This window comes from Erithacus rubecula, assembly GCF_903797595.1.
Source record: "Erithacus rubecula genome assembly, chromosome: 3".
Classification (NCBI taxonomy): domain Eukaryota; kingdom Metazoa; phylum Chordata; class Aves; order Passeriformes; family Muscicapidae; genus Erithacus; species Erithacus rubecula.
In genome coordinates this window covers 109,086,662-109,110,768 of record NC_136689.1, presented here as the reverse complement: position 1 = coordinate 109,110,768, position 24,107 = coordinate 109,086,662, and the positions used below count along the sequence as shown (strand labels likewise).

At 35.4% G+C, this 24,107-nt stretch overlaps 1 protein-coding gene across 1 annotated transcript in view; it reads left to right on the top strand.

Annotated features, from left to right (window-relative positions):
- The window catches only part of ST18 (ST18 C2H2C-type zinc finger transcription factor), a 95,599-nt gene that overhangs the window by 12,016 nt on the left and 59,476 nt on the right, over positions 1-24,107 (top strand). Inside the window, exons 2-3 of the mRNA XM_079299847.1 lie at positions 15,047-15,101; positions 17,013-17,043. Coding sequence (XP_079155973.1) covers positions 15,047-15,101; positions 17,013-17,043 — 86 coding nt within the window. The remainder of the gene's footprint in view (positions 1-15,046; positions 15,102-17,012; positions 17,044-24,107) is intronic.

Here is a 24,107-nt window from a genome sequence, read left to right as displayed (position 1 = left end):
AGAAGCCAGACTATTATACCAATATGCAGACACCTGATTAAGGACTACTTACCAAGAATGAAAGAACTATCACCTGAAATAACAAAATTTAATTCAGTGTGCCTTTGGAATTTCTAAACTACTGTTTATTATTTGCAGCTGTCACATACAAAATAGTTTTGGCTACCTTACTTTGTCAGACCTTCTGAGCAGGACTATGTGTTTGCATACCTATGTGATTAACACCAAGTGTGAGTGCTTTCACATGCACAGAGATTGTCTCATTGAGGTCCACCAGAGTGTCCTGCTTATTTTCAATGCAGCCAGGTTTACACTAGAGAATCTGAAGATTAACTGAGCTTTAAGTGACAAAGTTTGTAAGACATCTCTCCATAGGATGATTTTTTTCATCTTGATGTAGTCCAGTTTGCTACAATAGAATTACTGCTATTATTTTTTTCCAATATAAAATAGCAATGCAAAGACATGTTCCTGTAGCATTATTTTTAACTCAGTATTGTTGTTGGTACCACAGATCACTTTCTTACCACACATCTAAGGGATTCACATTGAAAGAAACTTTCCTCTTTCAATTACTTTTAAATTAAGTGCAGTTCTTGTTGTGTGTGATATTTGAACTTAGTGTTGCCACAAACATATAAATAAATTTATATACACAGAAATACACACATATTTATCTGCACACACACACACATATATATATTCATATACACTCATAAATATATATATATATATATGCCTTATTGACATTTTCAGCAATGAGACCAAAAATACTCAAAGGAAAACAGTTAAAGATATTTTCACAGAGAATCTTTCTCTATATAGGAAAAGAAACAGACTTTTAAGATAAGGGTCTGATGTGTAAAGATTACAGTTATCTCCAGATTGCCTAAGATATCAGGAAAGAAGAGAATGGAAATATCTTTTATTTTCCTGTGCACTATACATTTTTTCATATCCATCCTTCTCAGTATTATCCTTTCTGATTTCTTCCTCTTAAAAAAAAAAAAAAAAAAAAAAAAAAAAAAACAACCAAAGCCTGCAATGTAAAAGGAAACATTTTAAGTTGAGTTTCAGAGGAAATGAAATGAGCAGGCTACTAAACTGGTGAATGCATGATAACAAAAATAATATTTGCTACATTAAAGTATGTTTAGAAATGTACAAAAGCACTTTACAGCACTCTACATTGTTATCCTCATTTAACTGAAAGGTGAAAAGACTTGCTGAGGGACGCAGAACAAATCAGTGGCAGAGGCAGGAAGAGAATTCCAGAAATCTTTTTTTTCCCAGTTATTCATGGTGCCTTCTGTTTATGTCTACATCAGAAGTCAAGTTTCATCCTAAGAAATATTCTTTGTCTCACTTTATAACCATAAAAGGCTCTGAAAAGAGAATTTGAACAATTTGTGGTGACACCGACCTCTTATCATAAGTTTGAATAAACTGAACATTCTTTTCCTTGCTCCCTTTACCTGATAAAAACATATGAAAAGGAAAACCTTTTGCATAAGAAGTCTATCCCAAGGAACATTTGACATGCACATTTTGGTATCTGACAAATATTAGTCAATTTTTTGGATATCCTGTACTGCTTTGATTTGCAAGGCAGTAGTTTTACTCTTGATGGTTTTTCCCCTGTTCTCTTCAGCATGTTCCTAAGATCTTCATGGCAGTGCAGTAGTGTAAGAAAGCCCCCATTATCTTTAGCAGTTAGGGTCATTGAAAGTCTTTTAAATGGTGGCAGACTGTACTTCACATGGCACTCTTGAAGTTAATGAACATATGTGATTTGCATGTTGAGGGAAGGCACACTTCTTCCCTTTGTGTGACTTTCCTGGGACATGCCTGTCATACTTAATGAAGAGAACTTGCTCAGAAAGGGCAAGCTGAATGCATAAGATAGCAGAATGGTAGTTATATTGCTTTTAGTAAAAGCAATCTGTGTTTTTAGGTTTATTGTTCCTTTTGACTCTATGTCAGAAAACGTCCAGTCAGATATTTAGCCATGGGTTTTGTCCAGAACAAAAATTACGATGTTCTAATCCTGACTATTAAAATATTTTTTAAAATATGGCTGGAACAATAAGAAATAACAGGAAAGGGACTGAGGAACCTAGATTAAGCCTATAAGTTTTTGAGAAGTGATTGAACTTAACCAGCTTCAGAACTTCTACAGTTTCAGTGCAACCATAACAACCCCCCATAAAATTGCCCTTGAAACCCATCAATTCCTAACTAACTTGCTGGGAATGAAGGTCAGCAGAAAGACTGTAGCAGTGGCAGCTGAACAGCAGGTGTGTAGCAGAACCAGAACCAGACCAGGATCTTCCTGCTACCGAGGAAGGCGGTAAGGGGTGATTAAACCCACACAGTCTCGCTGCTCTCAGTGGTGCTGATGTGCGTGCTCAGGCATCTCCTGCTGTCCCCAGTCCTGCCACAGCTGGGCAGCCCTGCAGGGAGCAGAGCCTGTCACCTCTGGCTGGAGGCTGCAGCCATCCCCCAGCACAGCTCCTCGCAACAGGGGTGACTCCGTCAGGGAAAGCCATCCTGGCTGGAAAAGAGTAAACACCTCAAAAGAAAACAAACCCTGTGTTCCAGAGTCAATGATGCGTGCTCTTTGAACTTTCTTTTAAAATTGCTCTGAAATCATAAGGTTGTTATGGAGTGGTTTTGCTCGAAATAATGCATATCATTGTAACACAAGCCTTGAAGTTAAGTGGCTACTTTAATGAAACATAGTTGCCATAGTTACTGCCGGCGGGCAGAGAATAACTTTTAGTTCTTTTGAAGCTACAAATTAGTTTAAAAAGAGGAAAAGGAATAAACAAGCATGCAAAAGTTTATTATTCACTGTTTCATGCCTGATCAACTCTTAAAAAGGAAAACTCTCCCTAGACTAGGACATTAACTTTTTCTAGCCAAAATCTATAATTACCCATCAACAAACACAAAATTACTTTTCAGCTATCCACTAGGTCTGTTTTCATGTTTCCTCCTATTTTTTCCCCTGAAGAAACAGAGTTTTTCAAAGTTCTGCTTCCAGAATTTTGTTAATAACTGTCATTTTACAGCATCATGCCATAAAAATAATGTTCGAAAGGCAATAATGTATTGCTTAACACAACTCATGAAATCTATGGTCTACCTCTATTATGCATTATAAACACTGTCTTAAAGCTGATGAGAGGGAAATGAGAATTTATCATAGTGAAGATGTCTTCTAGGACCAGCTTCATTGTTTTTCAGTTTAGCATCGAGATGTGCTCTATCCCTGAAGTGTTAATGGAGGTCACTGCTGTTGCTCCCCTTTACTGTGTCAAAGCAAAAGAGTTCCTACATAGTTGACTACTGAGAAACAAAATTATGTTCTTTGCAGTACATCACTTTCAGCTTATGAGCCTCTGGAGCAGTCATGATTAACAGGACTTTTACAAAGTTTCTGTGTAGTTACAAGGACAGCTTCAATCTTCTGTCATTTTTTTGCATTAGCTATGATTATGCTTTTACCACCAAAATGCATTTATTCTAAAGGTAACAATACCGACTCAGAGAATAGCTTATGTTTCATCTATATTTATCAGCACTCACTGTACATTTGTGTCTTCATTACCAGGAAATATTAAGGGACATTGTGCCATCTATTCCTGTTTACAGTTTATTATGCAGAGATAGGAAACACTTAGCATGTAAAATGAATGTAGAAATTATTCCTGGATAGAAACACGGACATTTCCCACTCGTTGGCTCTTTCTCCTCCATCACCGGATCAGAGTGTAATTGTCAGTAATCAGGCCTGCTTGCTGCTGATAAAACCACTCTGAATGCTAGCAGCCTTCTTTGTGTGATGACTCAATTATTCCAGAAGTGCCTCATCAAATCTGCCCCATCAGCTGGGCTAATAAATAAGGAGAAGAAACTGGCCCCCCAAAGCAAATTATAAATCCATTTGCATTAACCATTTCGCTGGTCCATGATCTAGGCAGAAATAAGCATGGCAGATTGCGTTAAGCTTATTTGAATATGTTTATAATGTTTACAGCTTGCAACCCTTTTTATTTTATTTTTTTTTTTTCACAAGGTGTTGGAATTATCAGTCATGAGTAGCATCTAAATGCAGTTATGTTAATTACAGCAAAGCCTCTGGCATCTTTGAGGGATAGTTTGTTGCTTAAATCAGGTGAAAGTTAAACTCCTCTGCTAGGTGAAATATGATCTTGGCTTTGGAGTTACTGTCCTGCTTAAAAGAGAGGATGAGAGAAAGTTAAGTTTTTTACAGGTACTAGAAGGGCAACTGCTCACACTGCTAATGTGACCTTCTGTTCATCTCATGGTAGAGCAAAATAAGATAAAGTTTAGCATTAGAGCTGAGAAAGAAAAAGCAATTGTTGAAACAGCATTAATTCTGCTTCCTGCATATTTTGCAAAGAATGAAACAACTGCAAAGATGAATATTTTGCCCCAGTGAAACTCCTTTCTGAAGTTCAAGTTATACACAAAAAAGAGAGATGTTTCCAAGTAGAGCCCTGCAGATTTCTTGCAGGGAGGGTGTAGGCCAAATGAAATTCAGCTACTCACGAGCTGAACATTTTACATGTACTTCAGATCTCCCTGAGGCTTGTGCAGAACTTAATGTGTAAAGTCACAGACTTTGTACTGTGCAGGATAAAGATCTGACTGAAGTCCAGAGTTATCTTTATTTATTTGCAATGGTATCTTTCTTTCACATATTATTTTCTCAAATACTGAGTATTTTGTCTTGAGAAAGAGAAATCACTGTCACTGTGAAAACACAAGAAATGTTCAGGATCATGATGGTGAGCACACTGGATTTTATTTCCTTAGATATTACTTTTATTCTGAGTTAACAAATCACAAACTGAAGCCATTATTCATTCCCACGTTTGCAATGTATCAACCAGTGATGTGGTAAATGAGAGAAAATCAATTTAATTTATTGGAAATGGAATATATTATCATTAAAAAAGCTTTTGGGATCTTTCACAAATATAGTACAGCTTTGAGTATTGAAAAACTGATAGAGAAAACAACTTCAGATTTCTGAGATAATTTTGTGGTTGCACAATATGTCTTTTCACATTTTAAAATCATCACGAGCTCTGGTAATCTGACCTAAATGAGTGGACTTGTACTCACAGATGATAGCTCAACAAAAATAGTTGTTTGAAGGGATTTGTCACACACATCTGATGTAGAGGATCAGGACCTAAACTGTCATTCACATCAGTATCCTGGTGTGACTCATGGATCTCAGTAGGATGGCACTTCAGAGTCAGTACAAAATCATGGTGCACTGGAAGTGACTATAAACCAAGGAATGAATTGCAAAGGCTCCAGGTGACTTCACTGAACAATTATACTGACAAATCAAGCAATGCATATATTCCATCTTTGTGGGTTTATAAAGTTTATTGCTCTAGTGGAACTGAGATGATGTTGAAAAGGGTGGAAGTTTTCTTTATAGGCAGGCTGCACTTTGTAGAATAAAAAATACTGTTCAGACACATAAGCAGTTGAAGCGTAATCATAATTTGCTGTCTGTAAATTGTTTTGAATTCTTGATTAAAACAGAAAAGGAGTTAATGCAAGCTATGAATAGATTGGACCAAATGAACATGCATGTGAACCTAAGGGGAGTGACCCCACCGAGGAACCTTGATTGACAAATAAGTTAGTTCTGTTTCATTTCCATCAACAATGATCTTACCATCACCACCAACAAGCTAGTTAGATGTTCTTTGTGGGCTCTTGAGGTTGAGATCTCCAGCTGGTACTGCAGATTGCTGCATTTCTTGCAATACATCACAATTTGGCCCACAACCAATTTTGTAACTCATAAAACTTACTAAATAAATTCAGTATAAGACCTTGATACTCTTGTGAAATCAGTACCAAGACTTTTTTGCTACCAGATCCCTACATTTATATTTGAAATATAACTTACTGCTTGGAGTGTGGACAGGAGTGACACATAGTTTAAGTTACATTAAGGATATGTCACACCCCATGATGCAGTGTAGTCCTGCAGACCCTGTTTATAGCATGACAGATGTGTGACATTGTATTAGGCTTTTATGAAACACCACGTCTTCAAATTTGGGTACTCACCCACGAATCAGCTGAATGGCAGCCAGCACCCTGTTATGTGAAAGTAATCAAGCCCAGCACATTTAAACTAACTAACCATCAACTTCTGTTGTGTTTAAATACAGCAGAGGGGTGCAGCTTTTTGTGTTTTTACACTGTTGCATGTAGTTTTTTAGTGCAATTCTAAAACCTGCCCCCCACGTCCATCCCAGTCCAAACTCCTTTTCTTATGAGGAGGATTTCAACATATTAGCTTATTATGTAAAGATAAATCTGGAAAGTTTTGTATATTTTTTCCTTGTCCTTTGTGCACTTTCCAAGTGGATCTCAGCTGTGCTGTCTTAACTCTCAGTCCCTTAGGATGAGAGAGACAGCAGATGGGGTTAGGGCAGAGGGCTGATGCTTCTGACAGCAAACGGCCTGGTTGTTGAGTGGAAGCTGTGAGCGTCAGGAAGCTCCTTTTCCCCAGAGAACCAACTAACCACTGAAGAAAGTTGAAAATGAGCCCTTTGAGAAACGCTATTAAAAGTAGTAAAAAATCGCAATCGTGCAGATGATGTGCTGCTGTGTGGTTATTCGGATGCTAATGAGTTTGACATTAGGGAACTCAAAGGGTTTGCAGCTACTCCCTTATGTGATTTAGTTCTTTATTGGCAATCTCTGAGAGTATAAAGGAAAAATATATTGTTAATAAATACTTAAGTTGCTAGAATTTTAGACAAAATCTACTAAGTTTAAGTCTTTAGAAAGAGCTTTGCTCACCGTCGTAGTTATTCTCAGAGGTCTTTTGTTTTAGGTTAGTGTGTTTCAAACAAAGAGGAAGAAGAAGTTAGAAGGCTTTAAGACTTCTTTTGTGTTTTTTTTTTTTAATATATTTTTATGAATGTTGAAATAGAATAACAGGAAAATAGAATTTTGAGGATAAACATCTTTTTCTAGTAACGTGCAGACTAAAAAAAAGCTTAAAAATTCTTTTGATATTGGAGTGGTTTGCTCTGGATTTTCTCCCTTCTTTATCATCTTGCATCTATTGCCTGTTTCATATTTGGTAAAAGTTTACTGATTATAATTAAAAGTTCTTGATGGGATGAAACTAGCGTCCTATCTATTGGGACACAAGCATAAATTAGTCACTAATGAAACTCCAGCTTGCCTGAGAATCTTTGCAATTTCAGAAATGCAACATTCAAAGTTTTGTTAGGAAAAAAATCATCAGATATAATTAAAAGAATAGTTAAAGTTTAGAAAGTTCATTTGCAAACTTTGTTGTAATTGGAATATCTTGAATAATAGATCTCTTTCACTAAACACACTGAATGATATGTGAAACAGATCTCTGAAGTTGCAACTGATTGCAAAATTTGAATGTTTTGGTCACTAGTTTTAACAGCAGCCTCTAAATAAAACTTTCCCTTAATAACTGCTCGTTGTTAGATTCTTCCAGGTTGCAAGTGCCTAGAACTTTAAGTGTTAGAAGGGTTTGGGTATTCAGTATTTCTTAAAACAAGGATCTCACTGTTGTACACTCAGATATAAACTTCTGCAGCTCTGCTTCCCTCACTGCCACTGTTGATTTAGCATAAAGTCCCTCACAGAAAGGAATAAAAATTGAGCATGGAGAAATGTCAAAGATTTCCTTAATTTGGTTATGCCAAGAACACTTGCAGCCTGCCTAACTTTAGATTTTAATGTTTGAAGTCAGAAAAAATAAAACTGAGGGGTTTTCTTCTGTTTTAAAAATATTTCTGAATGCTTCTCATTTATTTTGTATCATGAACTGAACCATCCCACTCAGACAAATGGGTTCTTGTGCAATTAAAATATTTGACTAAGGATTTCTACATAAAGAAACTGTAGATTTTTGTCCACATGAGACAAAAAACTTTTCTGAGAGCAGGTCTATTTCATGAGCTATCAAAAGGACATTAATGGTGTAAAGAAATTACTATAAGAGAAGAAAAAGAAAATTCTTTATGCCTTTTAGAAGCATCATTGATGCCTCTACACCCTATATTTGTAAAACTGCTGAAGAAAATATTGCACCTGGATTATTTACCCATTTGATTTAGAGTCTTGTTAGTAGCTGGGTTTTGTTTTGTTTTGTTTTGTTGGTTTTTTTTTCTTTGTTGTTGTTGTTGTTCGTTTTTTTTTTTTTGTTTTTTGTTGTTTGTGTTTGTTTGTTGTTTTTTGTTGGGTTGTTTTTTTTTTTTTTTTTTTTGTTTTTGTTTTTTTGTCTGTTTTTTTCTAAGGATGAATTTGAGGATTATCTGTTAAATCAGGCAAGGCATCTTGGGCTGTGTGGCAAATTTGGTCCTTTGGAATCTGCACATATTTTCACCTGGAAACACGCAAAGGTGGGATAATTTATTTGCAAAAATTAACTTGAGTAGATACGTCTATGTATAAGTAATATAATACAATGTGATTTCTCATGCACTGGGACTACTTTTATTGCATGATAGCTGCTGCTTTAAGAAAAATCTTCAATGGTCAGGCATAGCAGTACTTAACAGTTGAAGAGATGAAAATCTTTGCAAATATGTAGAAATTCTAGTTCTAAAGTTTGTGAATTATACTCTTTTAGCCGTACATACTGTCAGTAACATGAGTATCTTTGAATCTATATGACTCCAGGAATGAGAATATATTTCACAATGCACTGCTAAAATTTAACCTTTGATTGATCATTTATTAGTGATATATATATATATTTATATATATATTTATATATATTTATATTTATATGGTTTATTGTTTTGAATTTTTTTAACTATATAGCAGTTAAGTGAGCTAGAACTTCAGCGTACTTAAAAAGATCTCAAAGCATCAAACCTGTTTTTTAATATTGACTCTTCTAAAAAAATATGTTTAACATATACTAGCACAGGAAATAGTGACAAGACTTTGAACTACATAAAAAATAATAATCTAGGATGAAAAACCTCCAGAAAGTAGCCTGGGTTGAGCTGCATTTCAGCACAGTATACTATATAATTTTTCTCTGAATTTTAAACTAGCAGTTGCCCCTTAATTTCATGAAGCTGTGACTCTGCCCTCTAAAGCCTTGGTAAAGAAGACTAATAGAAATACTTGGCACATGTTGGTTACCTAAGGGAATAATAGAACTATTTGCTGTAGTCGTTTGGCAAAAGTACATAAACATATGGCTTTGGTTTATATTCAGCACTGCCAGTTGTGCAAAGTTGCATGGATGAAGTATACAACAGCAGTGACAACTCAGAAATCAGAAGTGAGAATCAAAATAAATCATACTCATTACAAATCTATTCAAGCTTGCCTGTGATCTAGGGCTTATTTTGTCTGTATATTTTCAAGTAGTGAATTCAATATTAAAAAATCTATTTCTCAGAAACGGGTGCACCATTCAATCACACTATAAAATGCCAAATTGTCGATGATTTATATGTGTTATAAACATGCCTTAAAGTCTGCATGTAGTAAATGTATTTATTTTAATTCCCAAGGAATTCAAAGATCTGAAACAATTATTTCCATGTCATTAAAGTTTTTGCTCGAGAAATCACGTATGACATTGAGCAAACTAAAACAAAATTTTCAAAACAAAGATGCAATGATTCCTTGGTTGAAAATAGTCAAAATCACTAAACAAGGCATATTTTTAGTGATAGTTTTTAGGAACATATTTCTAAATATTTTTCCTTTCTAGTCATCATATTATTATGAAAAAGAAAAAAAAAAAAAAAAAGAAAAAAAAAAGAGAGAGAGAGAGAGAGAGAAAGAAAAAGAAGAGCAAGAAACTTAAACCACATTACAAGCGATGTTCCTAACAAATTTGTATTTGGATTCTGAATTATTTTAACTGTCAGCAGTTAAAATATATAACTTTGTCTAGAAGCTGTTATATGTGTTCTTGTCAATTCTTTCTCTATAGTTCTCACTGTCAGTGTGAGATTACTATTATTCATATTATAAATGTTGCTAAAGACTAAGATAAAAGTTCAGTCAGCACACGTATATACAAGTAGTGCTCTACTCTTCGGGGTGGGCTATAGGAAATCTTGCTTTCAGATTTAATTTTTTTTTTTTATTCTCTATGACTTTAATCTCTCTTTATGTGGTAGAATCTTACATGAGATAATGAAAAGAAATATCAAAATAGAGTACCAAAACCACAGAAAATCTTGCTCTGAGTGTATTATTTTCTCTAGGGAGAAGTACACAGAGGGTTGTGTCACCTTGGGACACAGCATAGCACAGTCCTGTTCAATGTCTTTAGCAGAATCTGACTTCAACTTCGAAGTTTGTGGCTTGTGTTGGAGACTTGAGAATGGATTTGTGTGTTTTGAAAATCAGCAAGGTTTTTTCTTCTGACTGACTTCTCTAACTTTGTGACAGAAGCTATTGTCTCAATACTAACTTAAGTAATTCACAAATTTAAAATAGTAAAGAAAAGTTGTTCTTTTCGAGACCTCTCAAAATCAGGTAAATTTTGTCCTAGTGAAATGATTCCCTAAATTTAATTTTGAAAATCAGGTGTAACTTTAAGTCAGAAACTTACAGTGCTGTGGTAGACCTTATGCTCTTTAGATACACTGACTATTTCAATTCCTCTAGCTGGTTATACAAAAGGAAACAGCCTGATACTGTGAAACTCCAGGAAAGTCATACTTGTATGAAGATTGCAATGGAATCTACAAAGTGCATAGCTCTTACATGAGCTCTTTGCAGGAGATGCATTTCACTTTTACCTATGTCAGCAGCATTGTCTTCATAGTTTATTCACAGTAATGTGCTGTAAAACTATCCTACCCAGATAGTAGTGTCAATTTAGTTTCTGTGATTCAAATTTAAAAATGTGCAAGTAAACTGAAATAGTGGCTATTATTAATATTGTCATTATTATAATTTATTGCACATGCCCTATTTTCAGCTGCTAGTCATGTTCTTGGATCCTATTATAGCATCAGTGCATGCACATGTGCACAGGCAGACTCCAGGCACACAAAAAAACAAACTCAGAGCCAAATCCTGATTCTCTCTCAGGGAAGTATTTCCAGGTGCTGCTCTCGAGTCTGTTAACTGCAGTGGGATGGTACAAACAAAAGAAGTACCATTTGATTCCTGCAGCCAGGAAACTCTGAAATAGTTTGCTCAGAAAGTATGATTGCTGCTATTGCACCAGTAAATTAATCTGGAGAAACATGAATACCCTGTAGTAGTTAAATAGCAAATTATTACAGTTTCAGCCAAGCAGAATTTGGGGTAATGTCAGCGACTTCAGTCAGTTTTCTGTGATCCAGTTGTTGATTTATAAGTAAATCTCCATCCCAACACTGACGGAAAAGTGAAGGAAGGATCAGAATTAAATTCACAAAGTCAGAGGGCATTCATAAACCTCGAGGGATTTGCTGGAACATGTTTTCAGAAAATAACTCAACATCAATATCTTCAGAAAATTTTGAGATCACAGAAATGGAGTATTATGAAGCAGAGAGCATTTATTTCTTACCCTCCTTGCTTAATGATTTGGGATTGCAGAGCTGTTGTGCCTCTGTCCCCGTGTTTCTGACTGCGTATTTCCCACTAATTTCTTTGGAGTCCATTAGTTAGCTTCAGCAAATTTTGAAAAGAAAATGTTTAGATGAATCTAAAATCCATCAAATCAGAGAATCTAGCTATAAAACACAAAGATTAAGTGAACTTAACTTAAGTTGCCATTATTTTTGTAAAGCTTGCCCTTAAAAATTATGGGACTATAACCCCCAATAAAATTTTCCTGGCAAACATTTTATTATCCCCATGATCCTTATGGCTAAAAAAAATAGCAGTGAGACATTAGGAGTGAGTGAGGATTTTGTGCAGACATGGCCATTCTATTTACCCCTTATGGATTCTTGGCTCAAGACAACATATGTAATGGGAGGGAGGGTGATCATCCCCCAACTTTGACAGCATGAAGCACCTTCCAGAATCCACCCAACATTTACAGTCACAACAGAAATAATATACGTCTCAAATTAACACCTTCATAACATTTGCCTCTAAAAATCTTGGCTAGAATTTCTCAGAATTTAATCCTTTTGTTGCTCCATGGGTGATTTCAAAGTTTGAATGTTTCTTGCTGACCATTCTTTGCTGTAAGTTCATGTAAAATTATCTGTGTAGATGAAAAACAAAAGTGAGACACTTTGTTCACTTTGTATGCGCATCAGGTAGTCTCTAAAGGAACTACCAAACTCTGTACAAAGATAGTACATTTAAATTTTGAACAAGACAGGGATTTTTTGCTGACACAGTTAAGAAATTTCAGTTTTATTCAGTTACATTTGTATTTCAAGTTAATGCATAGGACTGTTTTGTAAGTTAAAATGTTTTTTATGCAGCACAGACATGATGATTATTTTGATATGCGTATGCACCAGGCTAAAATTTCCCATAAATTATAGGTTTGAGTTGATAAAAAGATATATCATATTGTGAAACTTCTACAAGTAAAGAAAATCAATTGAAAAATCACCTGCATGGATTTTATCATTGGTTTTCACTCTTTGTGCAGTTTCTAAATATTCATCACAATGCAACCTGCTGTTTAGACCAAAGTAACTGCTGTTCAGTAGAAGCAGTGGGCACTTTTTGTTTCATAATTAAAAGAGCAGCACTGTGATTGGTGTGGTATTTATTATGAAATGATGACAAAGGAGTACCAGTGGTTTTAATAGTTTTAGCTTACAGGAGCTGTTGTTAATTTTGTCTGTAGAGTTGCAGGTGAAATAATGCACAGTGGATAAATAGTCTATATTGGTTTAACTGAACATAATATATAGTGTGTTCTGGAGTTGTTTGTCTCAATAGACTATAGTAATCAAAAGTAATGAACCTATTATGTGCAGGACCTTGGAGAGCATAGAATGGCAGTAAAAGTGTGGCACATAAAAGGTTTATTAAAGGAAATTAAAGTCCATCATTGCCACACCTGCTCCCCTATTATAAGTCTATGGCAGGTCAGTGCCTTCAATCACAACTCAGCATCAGAGAACAGAGCCATGTTTCCCATTACCATTGCAGTCACATTGCAAAACTCGTTCTCCAGCTTTTAAGGATAGTAACAAGTAAAGGCTACCATCAGCCCCTCTACATAAACAGAAGCCCCTCATGTTTTTCCCTGCTGATGATCAATATCAGATGCAAATTTAAGCAGAGAAAAGGTATCATTGTCTGGCTTTGATGTGCATTTCCATCAATTTATATTTTCATTTCAGACATCACTAACCTGTGTTCTAGAATTACCCTTCTTCATGTCCATGACAAACCTTTTCAAATGTTTGTGTTCTCTCCTTCAAGCAGGTATTTTTATTCCAATAGCTGCTTATAATGTTCAAACATGTATAAAAACAAATAAACCCCAGGAAATTATAGAAATGCTTTTTATCCCCCAGAAGGGCTGACTTTACTCATTTTATTTCTCAGGTCAATTTTGTCATATTCTGCAATGTTCTTTCAGATAAGACCTTCAAAACAACTCAGTAATCTGAGTCATATAGAGCTAAAAATAAGTCATACTCAGAGATTCAAACTGTATAAATGGAAAAAGGCACAAACACGACTTCTTGCATCTTTCCTCAGTTCAGTGCAGTTCAGCTGATCCTCAGAAAGAAAAAGTGAAATAATTGACATAATCTTCTGTTGACATCAGTATTTATCTTGAGACATTTTGCAGGGAGAAATGTCTGGCAACTTCTGGTCTCCACATCTACCTATTGCCCAACAGAGTCTTATAAATCAGACACTTATAAATCTGCAAAGTGACCTTTGGAGTTGCTTGGTCTAGAGTATATTTTATATTTTTTTATCATTTTTGTCATTTAACAAACAGGGAAACTGAGATTCCATCAAAGGCAGATAGTAAGGTTCCCTCTGAGACTGAAGACATAGTTCCCAATATTCTGCTTAGACAAAAATTACTGGTGATAGTGTTTTCCTTATGTGAAAAAGTAGGTGTTACTTTTAGAAAGGTGTTTGCCTCCCTGCACATGGTCAAAATTGCACCTATGTACAATCTGCTATATGTCACTGCAGTTCTCCACACCACAACATGAAATCTTAATCCCTTTGAATTTCAGGGGTTTGCAATAAAATCCATGGATTGAAAGCCTGCCCCTATAATTATGTGTCTGGGCCATATCCAAGACCAGAAGGTGCATATTTCCAGTTAGGGTTTAGATGTAGCCAAAATGGTAGTGAGAACAGCTGATTTTGAAAGAACTCTCTTATATCAGTTAGAAAACTTATGACAGCAGCTGACTTTCTGGGAGAGGTCTGGGTTTTTTCATTGCTTGGATTTGTTTTTTTTTTAATCTAAATACAGATCTGGGCTCTACATTCTCTCAAAAATCTCCTATAAATCTGTAACTCACTGTCTCTTCAAGCAAAACTTCTTAAATAAGTAGTTGATTAAGTGATTATTTATTTCAAAGCTGTGTTGTTATGAGAGGGTTTCATGTGTTAAGGATAAAGTTGTCAGAAATGCAGGTTCCAACATAGCTATAGAGCTATGCTCCAGTTACAATAAAAATACAGAGTTCCTGTATTCACAGCAGCTTTCTGGGGTATTTTGTTTCAGGAGGTTGATGCTGAAAACAGCACTCATGCAGCATTACTCTTTCTAACCTTATGCCTTCAGCTAACACCTGTAGACCTCGCCATTAAACCTTACAGAGTCACTCATAACCATCACTTTATTAAACAAATCTGCATCATTAAAGGTATCTCCTAGGTATTTACTAGATATTCACAGATGGCTTTTTATCTCTTTGACAAGATTAATAAGGCATGATTATTCTTTTTTTTTCTATTACTGTCTAGCCTTTGGAAATGTGAAAAAAAAACCCCCACATTGGACTATTTTTTTTCTCAATGGCAAAAGGTATGAATTAAAGACCTTGTGTTAATATTACAGATGGATGCAGATGGGGAAAATAAAAAGCTGCGCACACGCTCCAAAGGAACCAAGGGTGAGTTAGCAAGCATGCTCCACGACCCTGTGCCCAAAACACCATGAAATATCATAGCTCCTGTGCTCAGCCCTTAATGTGCACTGAGAGGCTCTGTAGCTTCCTTACGGCTGCTTTTTTAATCAAGGCAGGACACAGACTGCTGGCATCAAGAGCCATGATGTTATTAGCTATGGTATAAAAAAAAAGCCAAAAAAAATCTACAGATGTTGTTTTCTTTGAGTTATTTTTCAAAGAAAATGAAGGTTACTCTTTTTATTATGCAAAAAAAATCCTCAAAACTCAACCTCCCCTCCCAAATTATTTTTCCACAGTGAGTAGAGTTGACAATGTTGAATTGATGAAAACTTTGTCTCAGCCACCTGAATGTATTTATTTTCCTGTCTATTATCATTAATTATCCATAAAATAGTTGTGTAATATGGTGCAGAAGTAAATTTTCTTTGACCAAAAGCTCCAGGTGTATGTGGCAGAAGAGAACTTTGTGGGGTTTCTTTAAAGTATTGGTGTTCATGTTTCGTTTACAAAGTTATGACATAGTTGTATTTCCCAGATATTACTCTCTTTTTGTAAGGAACAGATGGAAATGCAGTACTGAGAAATAAACAGGCCCTTAATGATCTCAACATCTGGAAAACATGATTGACTAGCAGTACAGCCCTTTCAGGAAAATAACTTTTTATTGTAATTCACAACAATTTTGTGACTTGATAACAAGTGAAAAATGGATATACTTAAAAATAAATGTCAAAGTTTTGCCTACCCTGTGAACATTTTTGCTTATGACTATTTTTAGAGGCACAAAGCACCCATTCCTCACTCTGATTTTAATGAGAATTGTGCATTCTCAGGATTGTGCAAAACAGACAACTTCTATTTGTTGTCACAAGTCACTAATTCAAATAGTTAATATTGTACCTTCAGGTTCAAGTTATGGTAAGAATGAAAAATTAGAGTGGTTTGGCATTACTTCTGTATTTTCAAATGATCAAAGGAGCAAATGTGCTAGACTTCACTCAGGACAAGCCATAGGAAGAGCATTGAAGTACCAGAGACTGACTACAGATAAGAGGGTAAATACAGACAAACCTTTCTAAAAAACAAAATCGTTGTCATATCAAAACTTTGATCACCACCCTCAGTGGTAATCACTGATATTATTATAAAACTCACATGTGTTTCAAAAGTACCAAACAGAGAACTGGGAAAGTCTCTGAATACAGAAGTTATTCACCCCTCAGCACTAGGGCATGTCTTCTCTGTTGGTCAGGACTGTGAGTTAAAACAGTTTGACTGGCATAGCAAACTTTAGTTAATAGTTAGTAGAATTTCACAACCTTTCACTCAAAAGGCTAATAACACAATTTTAAAATGTATAGATTTTTTTCCTCCAAGTTTTTATACATGTGCATAAATTCTCATAGCAATTTATATATAAAGAATATTTTCCTCAGAAGTGAAAACAACAAAAGTTGCCTCTGCAATATGAGTAATCCCTAGAGACACCTGTTGGCCTTGTCAATATGCTGTATACTCTTGTGTGGGCAGGAATTTGTAAACACCAGCATTTGCAATTCCCAAACTGATTTTAAATCTGAAAAAAAAAAAAAAAAGAAAAAAAAAGATTTTGCATTCTATTTTCAGGAAAAACAAGGGTCTTTGCTTTTACTTTTATTTTTAAAATTTCCACTGAACATCATACTCCATGTTTCATGAGTCCTAAAGTGACTGTGAGAATTACATGTTCATTTAGCATTTGCCACTAGTAGCTACAATCCTGTGGTTAGCATGAAATAACCACCTGTGTTTTGATAGCCACTCCTCTGTCATTACAGATAGGCAGGTGCAAGGCTGCAGAAAGCACAAGTCTGAAAGTGTAAACTAATTAATTCTTTCTTGTTTTTTTAACAGTTCAAGTGGACTCTATAGCTCAAGAGCTCAGGTAAGAACTTACATTGTTTATTTTTCAGTTTTATTTTTTTATTATATTGACAAATTTATACCACTACTACTGTTATAAAATAAATAATCAAGCAAATTTTTTTATAGATCTGAAAAAGGATAATTTGTATGGATTCACTTTTTAGATATACAAAAACTAAAGGAAATGTTAGCAATACTTATGATTTTATCAAAAGTAATGTGAAGTGGGCAGGATTCTGATATGTTGTCCTTCTTCAGCCTGTGTCAGGGCACACAAAAAGTAATTTCTGGTGAATCTTCAGATCTTCAATCGTCTTTTCCCTGTAAGATATATTATAGTATGTCAATATTTGAACATTATAAGACATATGAATATATTTTACTAGGTGGCTTTTATAAAACTGATCTGTGTACTCCTGTAAATTCTAAATGCACTAATGGCTCATCCTTCCTTAAGTATTTGATGAGGTTTCAGAGTTTAAGGAAGTAGGAGGAAATCTTTCTCAAACTTGCACAAAGAATGTCAGTCCACTCAAATTCAAAAGCTGCACAAAGATATTTCAGATTGAAAATATTCTAGTAAAATTTCAACATAACTACTTTAGTCTACCTGTGCATGCACCAAATCTGAATAACTGATCTAAAATCTTAAATTAAACTTTGGAAAGACTGACAGATTATTCTTTACCAAATCTTCAAGAAAGAAAATATTTAGAGGTACCTGAAAATTCCTAGTTATTTAATCAGAATTGCAACTCCCTAGAGCTTCAATGTAAATACTGAAAAAAAAAATTACAGAAAGTTCTTTAGAGGTTTTGTAGATGAAATTATTTTCCCGACACTCACTTTCCATCCCATGTTACTGGGCTGCTTGCTTTATTGCAGCAGGCATCCAAAATATGTGCTTGGAGTTTCATCCATCTAGGGAACAGAAACATAGTCATGTGATTTATTTGATCAACCAAAAATGCTCAATCTACTAAAATAGGACATGAAATATTTACAGGAAGTTATTTGCAGGGAAGACGTATAATATTTTAAGGTTTTGTTTTATAATAAAACTGAGGAAATTATAAGCTTCTTATAGCTACTCCATGAACAGAAGTGTAGGCTAACTTTTTGGATAAATTATTCATGGTGAGTCACTCATTCAGCTCTACTGTGAATCTCATTTTTCTGTACTGCTTCAGTTTCCTGAGATTTAGTGCTTTTCTTTTTTTCCTCTGTGCATTGCTAATTTATGCACCAGAAGGGTGCATTAATCCGAAGAGGCAGCCATCCAATAAAAGGGATGGTCCATGCATTCCTAAGAGAAAAATGCTTGAAAAATAGAGGATGTGCAAGTTTCTGCAACATCAGGGAAGTTGTGACTTATGTACTATCGATTGCTATAGTTTTTCCCGAGCAACTTTATTTTTCCCTGAGAAATACATGTTGTCTTAAGAACTACTGTGTGGCAGATCACTGTCATTTCCATAAGGAAATGTGCATTGGTTTAAAATAGTGAGCTAAACAGCACAGAAAGGAATTATCCAGTCCTTAAGTAGGTATTTATGATTTCTGCTGTACCAAATCCTGTCCTGGGTATCTCCACAGCCAAGTGACTGGCATAAAGTCAGGTGATCAACTACTATGAATCTACTTGTCCATGAAAAAGTAGAGTGAGGGAGCAGGGACTGCTTTTTGGAAATGCAGCCCCTGGATAGCATTCCTGTTAGTCATACCCATATTATTGTGGGAAAACTATTGAACATTTCTCTAGAATTTAAGACTAAAATAGTCTACGGTGTTCCCTGGGTAGAGATATTGGAACCACTGTCTTTTTTGACCAAGGATCTAAATGCTGTGTTGGCTGAGAAATTTAAATCCATGCTTAATTAATTTCCCCTTTTCCCCTGGCTTATCCTATCTGACAAAGCACTTTTGCACTCCTTATTGAGTTTCTGTTACGAAGTGCCTTGGGATACTTCTACATGAAAGACACTACATAAGCTTACATGCTCATTTTGTATTATTATTAATTTCATAACATTGATTGGTTCTAGAGCATTTGTTAGTCTTTTCTTATTCTGTAACTTGTGTTTTACAAAAGTAGAGAATAAAATAAATGAAAGCAAAACAAAGACTTCCAGTCACCAATTAGATTCAATAAAGCAGGAAAATTTTTCTTTTCTGAATTTCAGGCATTGAAATCTTGCTTAACAGAATTCAATGCCAAAAAACCCTCTTGATTTTGAGAAAGCCAAAATTTCACTAAGAAAACTGTTGTTGTTGTTATCATCCATCTTCTCCTGAAAAATAGAACCACCTTTCTGCATTAAAAAGTATATTTTAGAAAAATATTATCTTAAGAGAAAAGCTGTTTGTTTGTTTGTTTGTTTGTTTTTCTTAGTAAAATAACTAGAAATTCTCTTTTACTCTGCTGACTTTTCAGAGAATAGTCTTTTCTTCCAGGTATGCACAGCAATTTATGTGTCAAACTTGCACTTATTTCATATAATATATGCCCTAAGGAATCACAACTTTCAGCAAAATATAAAAAAATTCTTTATACATGGATGCTATTAACATTTCTGTGTTACTAGTTCAACTTTATTAGGGTTATTTTAACAATCTACTTTATGTGTTGTAGTGCTGAAGCATAGTACACTGCTCTTAATAAGTCTTTCAAAATAGGAGTATTTCTCCCTGAAGTCTTGATCATTTATTTATTAACAACATTATTTAATTTTTTATTTGGGAATGTACTTCTGTGGTGTTTTCATTGTTAGCTAAGCTACCTTAAGAAAAGATGAATCTTTTTATCACAAGCTGAACATAGCAAACAACAGTATGTGGTAGAAGCCAGAGCTGAAGCTGGGAGATCCCTGTTCATACATTCAAGTTTGAATCTGACACCTTTTGGGCACAGAAGCTCTGTTGTATCCATCTTCTGCAAGAAGCAGAATGGAGAGGTCTTCTCTTAGACAGTTTTGTCATGGACCACTGAAAGGACCAAGCCCTTCAGCTGTGTCCAGGATTAGAATGGAAACCAAAGTAAAGTGAGGAATATTGGAGTGATGTATTCTCATTACTGTGTTTTATTTAACAGATGGGATACAGTACAATGAACCATCTGTAGGTTATGGAGTGGCATCTGGGTCAGACCAAGGAAGAGAAAATTGGATTGATCCAAGCACAGGATTGCAAAAGAATAGATCAGTTTGGCTAAATCCATATCCAAATAGTAAGGATACCTTTTCTGGGTTAGGTACAGGTGAAACTAAGTGTTTTGGGTGTCTGTCACTGATTAATGTAGAGTCCACAGGTGTTTCAAGCCATGGGGAGCAGCATCGCCGTTTGGTGGCAATAGTTACACTTCCCCCTACTTTCTGTGCTGTTGCATCACTTCTACAAAAGTAAGGAAAATATTTTTTTTTATCTGGTGCTCATGTTCCAGTGTTGTGAGACATTTTAGATATTCAGAGAAGTTGAACTGTTCATTGTGAATGTATGGAGTTATGAGTATCTTGAATACTTTAGCAGAGAGAGAGAGGACCAACAGAGCAGAGCTATCTGGCTGGCCATTTGTTAGAAGCAGTAACTAGACAATTCACTCTTTTGCTGCTGTCTATTGATTAGGAGGGTGGGAAACCAGCAAATCAACCCTGCAAGCAGTGGAACTGAAGTATCTCATAAAATCTGTGTTAAAATTTAAAAAATACATTGTTGAAATGTGTTCCTTACCTTTACCTGTAAGGTTTTAAAGCTGTTGTATACAAGTATACGACAAAATGCTAAAAAGCATTTAACTAACTGAAGTAGTTATCCCTTATTCTACATTTCTGAATATTTTCCTGGTTTCTTTTAAGAACTATTAAATAGCATGTATGCAACAGTAACTGAGCTCTGTTTCAGACAGTGATAGAATGAAGGTAGAGAGTTTGGTAGATAGAAGGAAATTTGGCCAGTCAGGAAAAGCTCATGGCATGAAAGAAAAGGTCTATTCATTCCTGGTTGCATTTAGAAAGGAATGATAGGCAACTCTTTTCCTGAACTTCATAAAGCAGATTTTTAAGAAGTACTTGTGTGAAAAAAAGCAGTGGTATGGCAGATCACTGGAGAAGGAGGTGGAAGTTGTACTCAGATGATGGAAGAAGTGAGCATATGAAGAAAAATCACACAGAAAGGCTCCAAGGTGTCCCTCAGTAAGAACTGAGATTATGGTTGATTTGTGCAGCTATCACCTTCACAGTGGTGTTATCCCACAGCACTGCTTAGCAATGAGACAGAGACTGAGAAATCTGTTTGTTCCTAGCTGGCATCTGGGAAAACTGTCAGGTTTGTCCTTTGGGCTTGGCTTCTGTTTCCACAGGAGTTGGTCAGAGACTGATTTTCTGGAAACTGCTGTGGAAAAGCACATTTGACATAATCCTGAATAAGCACATTTGGAACAGAAACTGAGGTGGACTCTTGCATTTCCTGGTGTCTCATCTGTCTCCCACTGGCAGAGAGTGTGGGACACTTGCAGCCTTTAATGTGCTTTGCTGAAACAAATTGTATCTCTGAATTCAAGCAGACTTAGTAGTAAATGCTAAATGAAGATGGTCAATTGTTGCAGCTACTGCCAGACATGTCTGAGCTTCAGAGAAAGTCTTTTTTTGCAATTGAAGATTGGATGCTGAGAGCATACACTTCCAGCTCTCCTCCCCAGTACTCCCCATGATGGTAACTGGCTGGGGCAGAGCTGTGTCACCTTGGCATTTCAATATTCCTCCATGACATATTGGATTAGGCATTGCACTTGAGTCAGAGATCTGTATCATGATGTTTCTATTGATAACTGATCTTCAATTAAACAATGGGCATTGATCCTAAGAGTAGCTATTCCCAGTATCTGTTAATAGAATGTGTTAGAGTATCTGATGCTTGTTCTTCCTTGGAAAAGAAACTTCCTCCCTGCCTAGCCATTGTAGAAATTGAAATGGTTATGGGGTGCTGAAAATATTAACCTCTGTCTCTTACTCCATGGTTTTTGGTACAAGCAAGTTTGTTACATTATTATGAATCATGCTTTCTTACATTCCCATTAAATCTTGTTCATTTACTACTCTTATCTGACAACACTGTTAATTCCTAACTTTATCTGTTATGCTAAGCCTCTCAAAGAATCTGTTGAAATCTATGCTTTACACTAAGGAAATGTTTTTGTAGCTGATGTTTGATAGAAAACATTGAACAGTCAAACAGAAACACTGAAAAATCCTGTGGTGCCATTTACTGCAAGGGAAAGGTAAGTATATAGTCACAGTATATTGTCACAGTCATAGTGGTGACAAAAAATAGTGTTAGAACTCACCTATCCTTACTATTATATCCTTCATGTCAATATAGTAATGATAACTTAAAAAAAAAAAACAAGAGTTAATGAAAATTGTAATGGCAATCAAGTTTATAGTCTGTCTTGTCTAAGTTCCTCCCTTGTTGCCTCCTTCATCTCCCAGTTGCCCTCTAATTAACCATCACATTGTGAAATCTACAGAGTTGTCATCCCTCCTCTCCCTTCACTCTGCCTCTCCATCTCGTTTCTTTTTCTTTTTTAATTTTCCTAGAGTTTGAATGGGCTGATGAATCTCAGGCTTTTTGACTTTTTTATAGTACCAGGGGCTTCCATAGTTCAGAACATAATAAGTACTGTTAAGAAAACAGTTAACAACTGTTAAGAAAACAGTTAACAACAAACAAACAGAAAGAAAGTCAAAATCCGAACATTTCCACTTCAAGTTTTCTTCTTTCAACATTCATGTGAGTGGATTAAGGCTTACATATAATGTTTGCAACTTGTGTGTAGAGAAGATCAGATAAGTTTTTTCACTCTTGCTAAAATGTCACTCTTTGAATGAAAAGTAATAAGATAATAAGAACCACCATTCTGTTTCTAAATGATAGCATGGTTCTGGGTGATCATAAGTAATTAATTTTAATATTTTGCAGGTAACATTGGGGTTTAAAGTTCTTTAACTTGAATACTCAGTGAACTTTTCTGAATGAATCACTAAGATGGTTGAAATAAGAACTGTATGTCATAATTCTTTTGATACAACTTTGGTTGCAGCTGTTAATTATGATTAATAATTTGCTTAATTCTGGTACATGTTGAGACCTTTTGATCTGTGTACTGGATTTATTTAGAACTTTCAGAGAAAGTGTTTTATGTTTTCAGATTTCTATTTTAGCTTGCTTTAGTAGATACTTCAGGTACATTTGCTTTATATGTGACTTTTATAACTCTGTTTAACAACAACTGCATTAGATATATTTCTAGCATATTATAGGCCTCTTTTGATGTCTACTATGTTGATTTCTTTCCAGCCAAAATCTAGAAGTCTCAGTGCCTCTTTTCATTATTATGTTTGATTGTGGTTTTAAATTTTTTTTTTTTACTTAAAGCCTCCATTTCATATTAAAAAGGGTAATTATAATTTAGTTTCAATTTATGTTTTTCAGGAAGAGGGTTTTTTAAATACATGTCAAATCCACATCACTTTATTGTGGCCCCTAGATTGAGATAGTTATTTTCAGGTTTTTTCTACTTGAGAGCTAGCTATATCTTAGAATACTCCCTGCCTTGGACTGAAATTTTTATGCTATTTAATATATTACATGAGTCTCTGTCTTCCCCATCACAACTTCTGTGCTTATCAGCACATAGTAAATGTTATCCTCCCAAACCTACACAGAAATTTAGGGTTGCACATGCCTTCCTGCCTTCTGCTGCATGACAGAATGCATCAGAACATTACAGCCCCAAATGTTCATTTCCTCTTATGGCAGATCTTTTCCCTGTAGATGACCACAAGCCACATAGAGATGGAAAAGCCAGCCCGTAATTTCTGCCTCATATATATCAATCATGAGTTAAATATTATGGGTAGCTGAATTGCTGCCTCTGACTGATGTCAAGGGTTGATTCAGCCAAGCAAAAGTGAGCAGAAACAGACTGTGCACAGCCTGGAGATAGCAAGGAGAGGGAAAGAATGCAGCCATGGGACCTCCTGCTACATTAAAGGGAGGTGCTGGCTGCTCACAATGAGCTGCTTACAG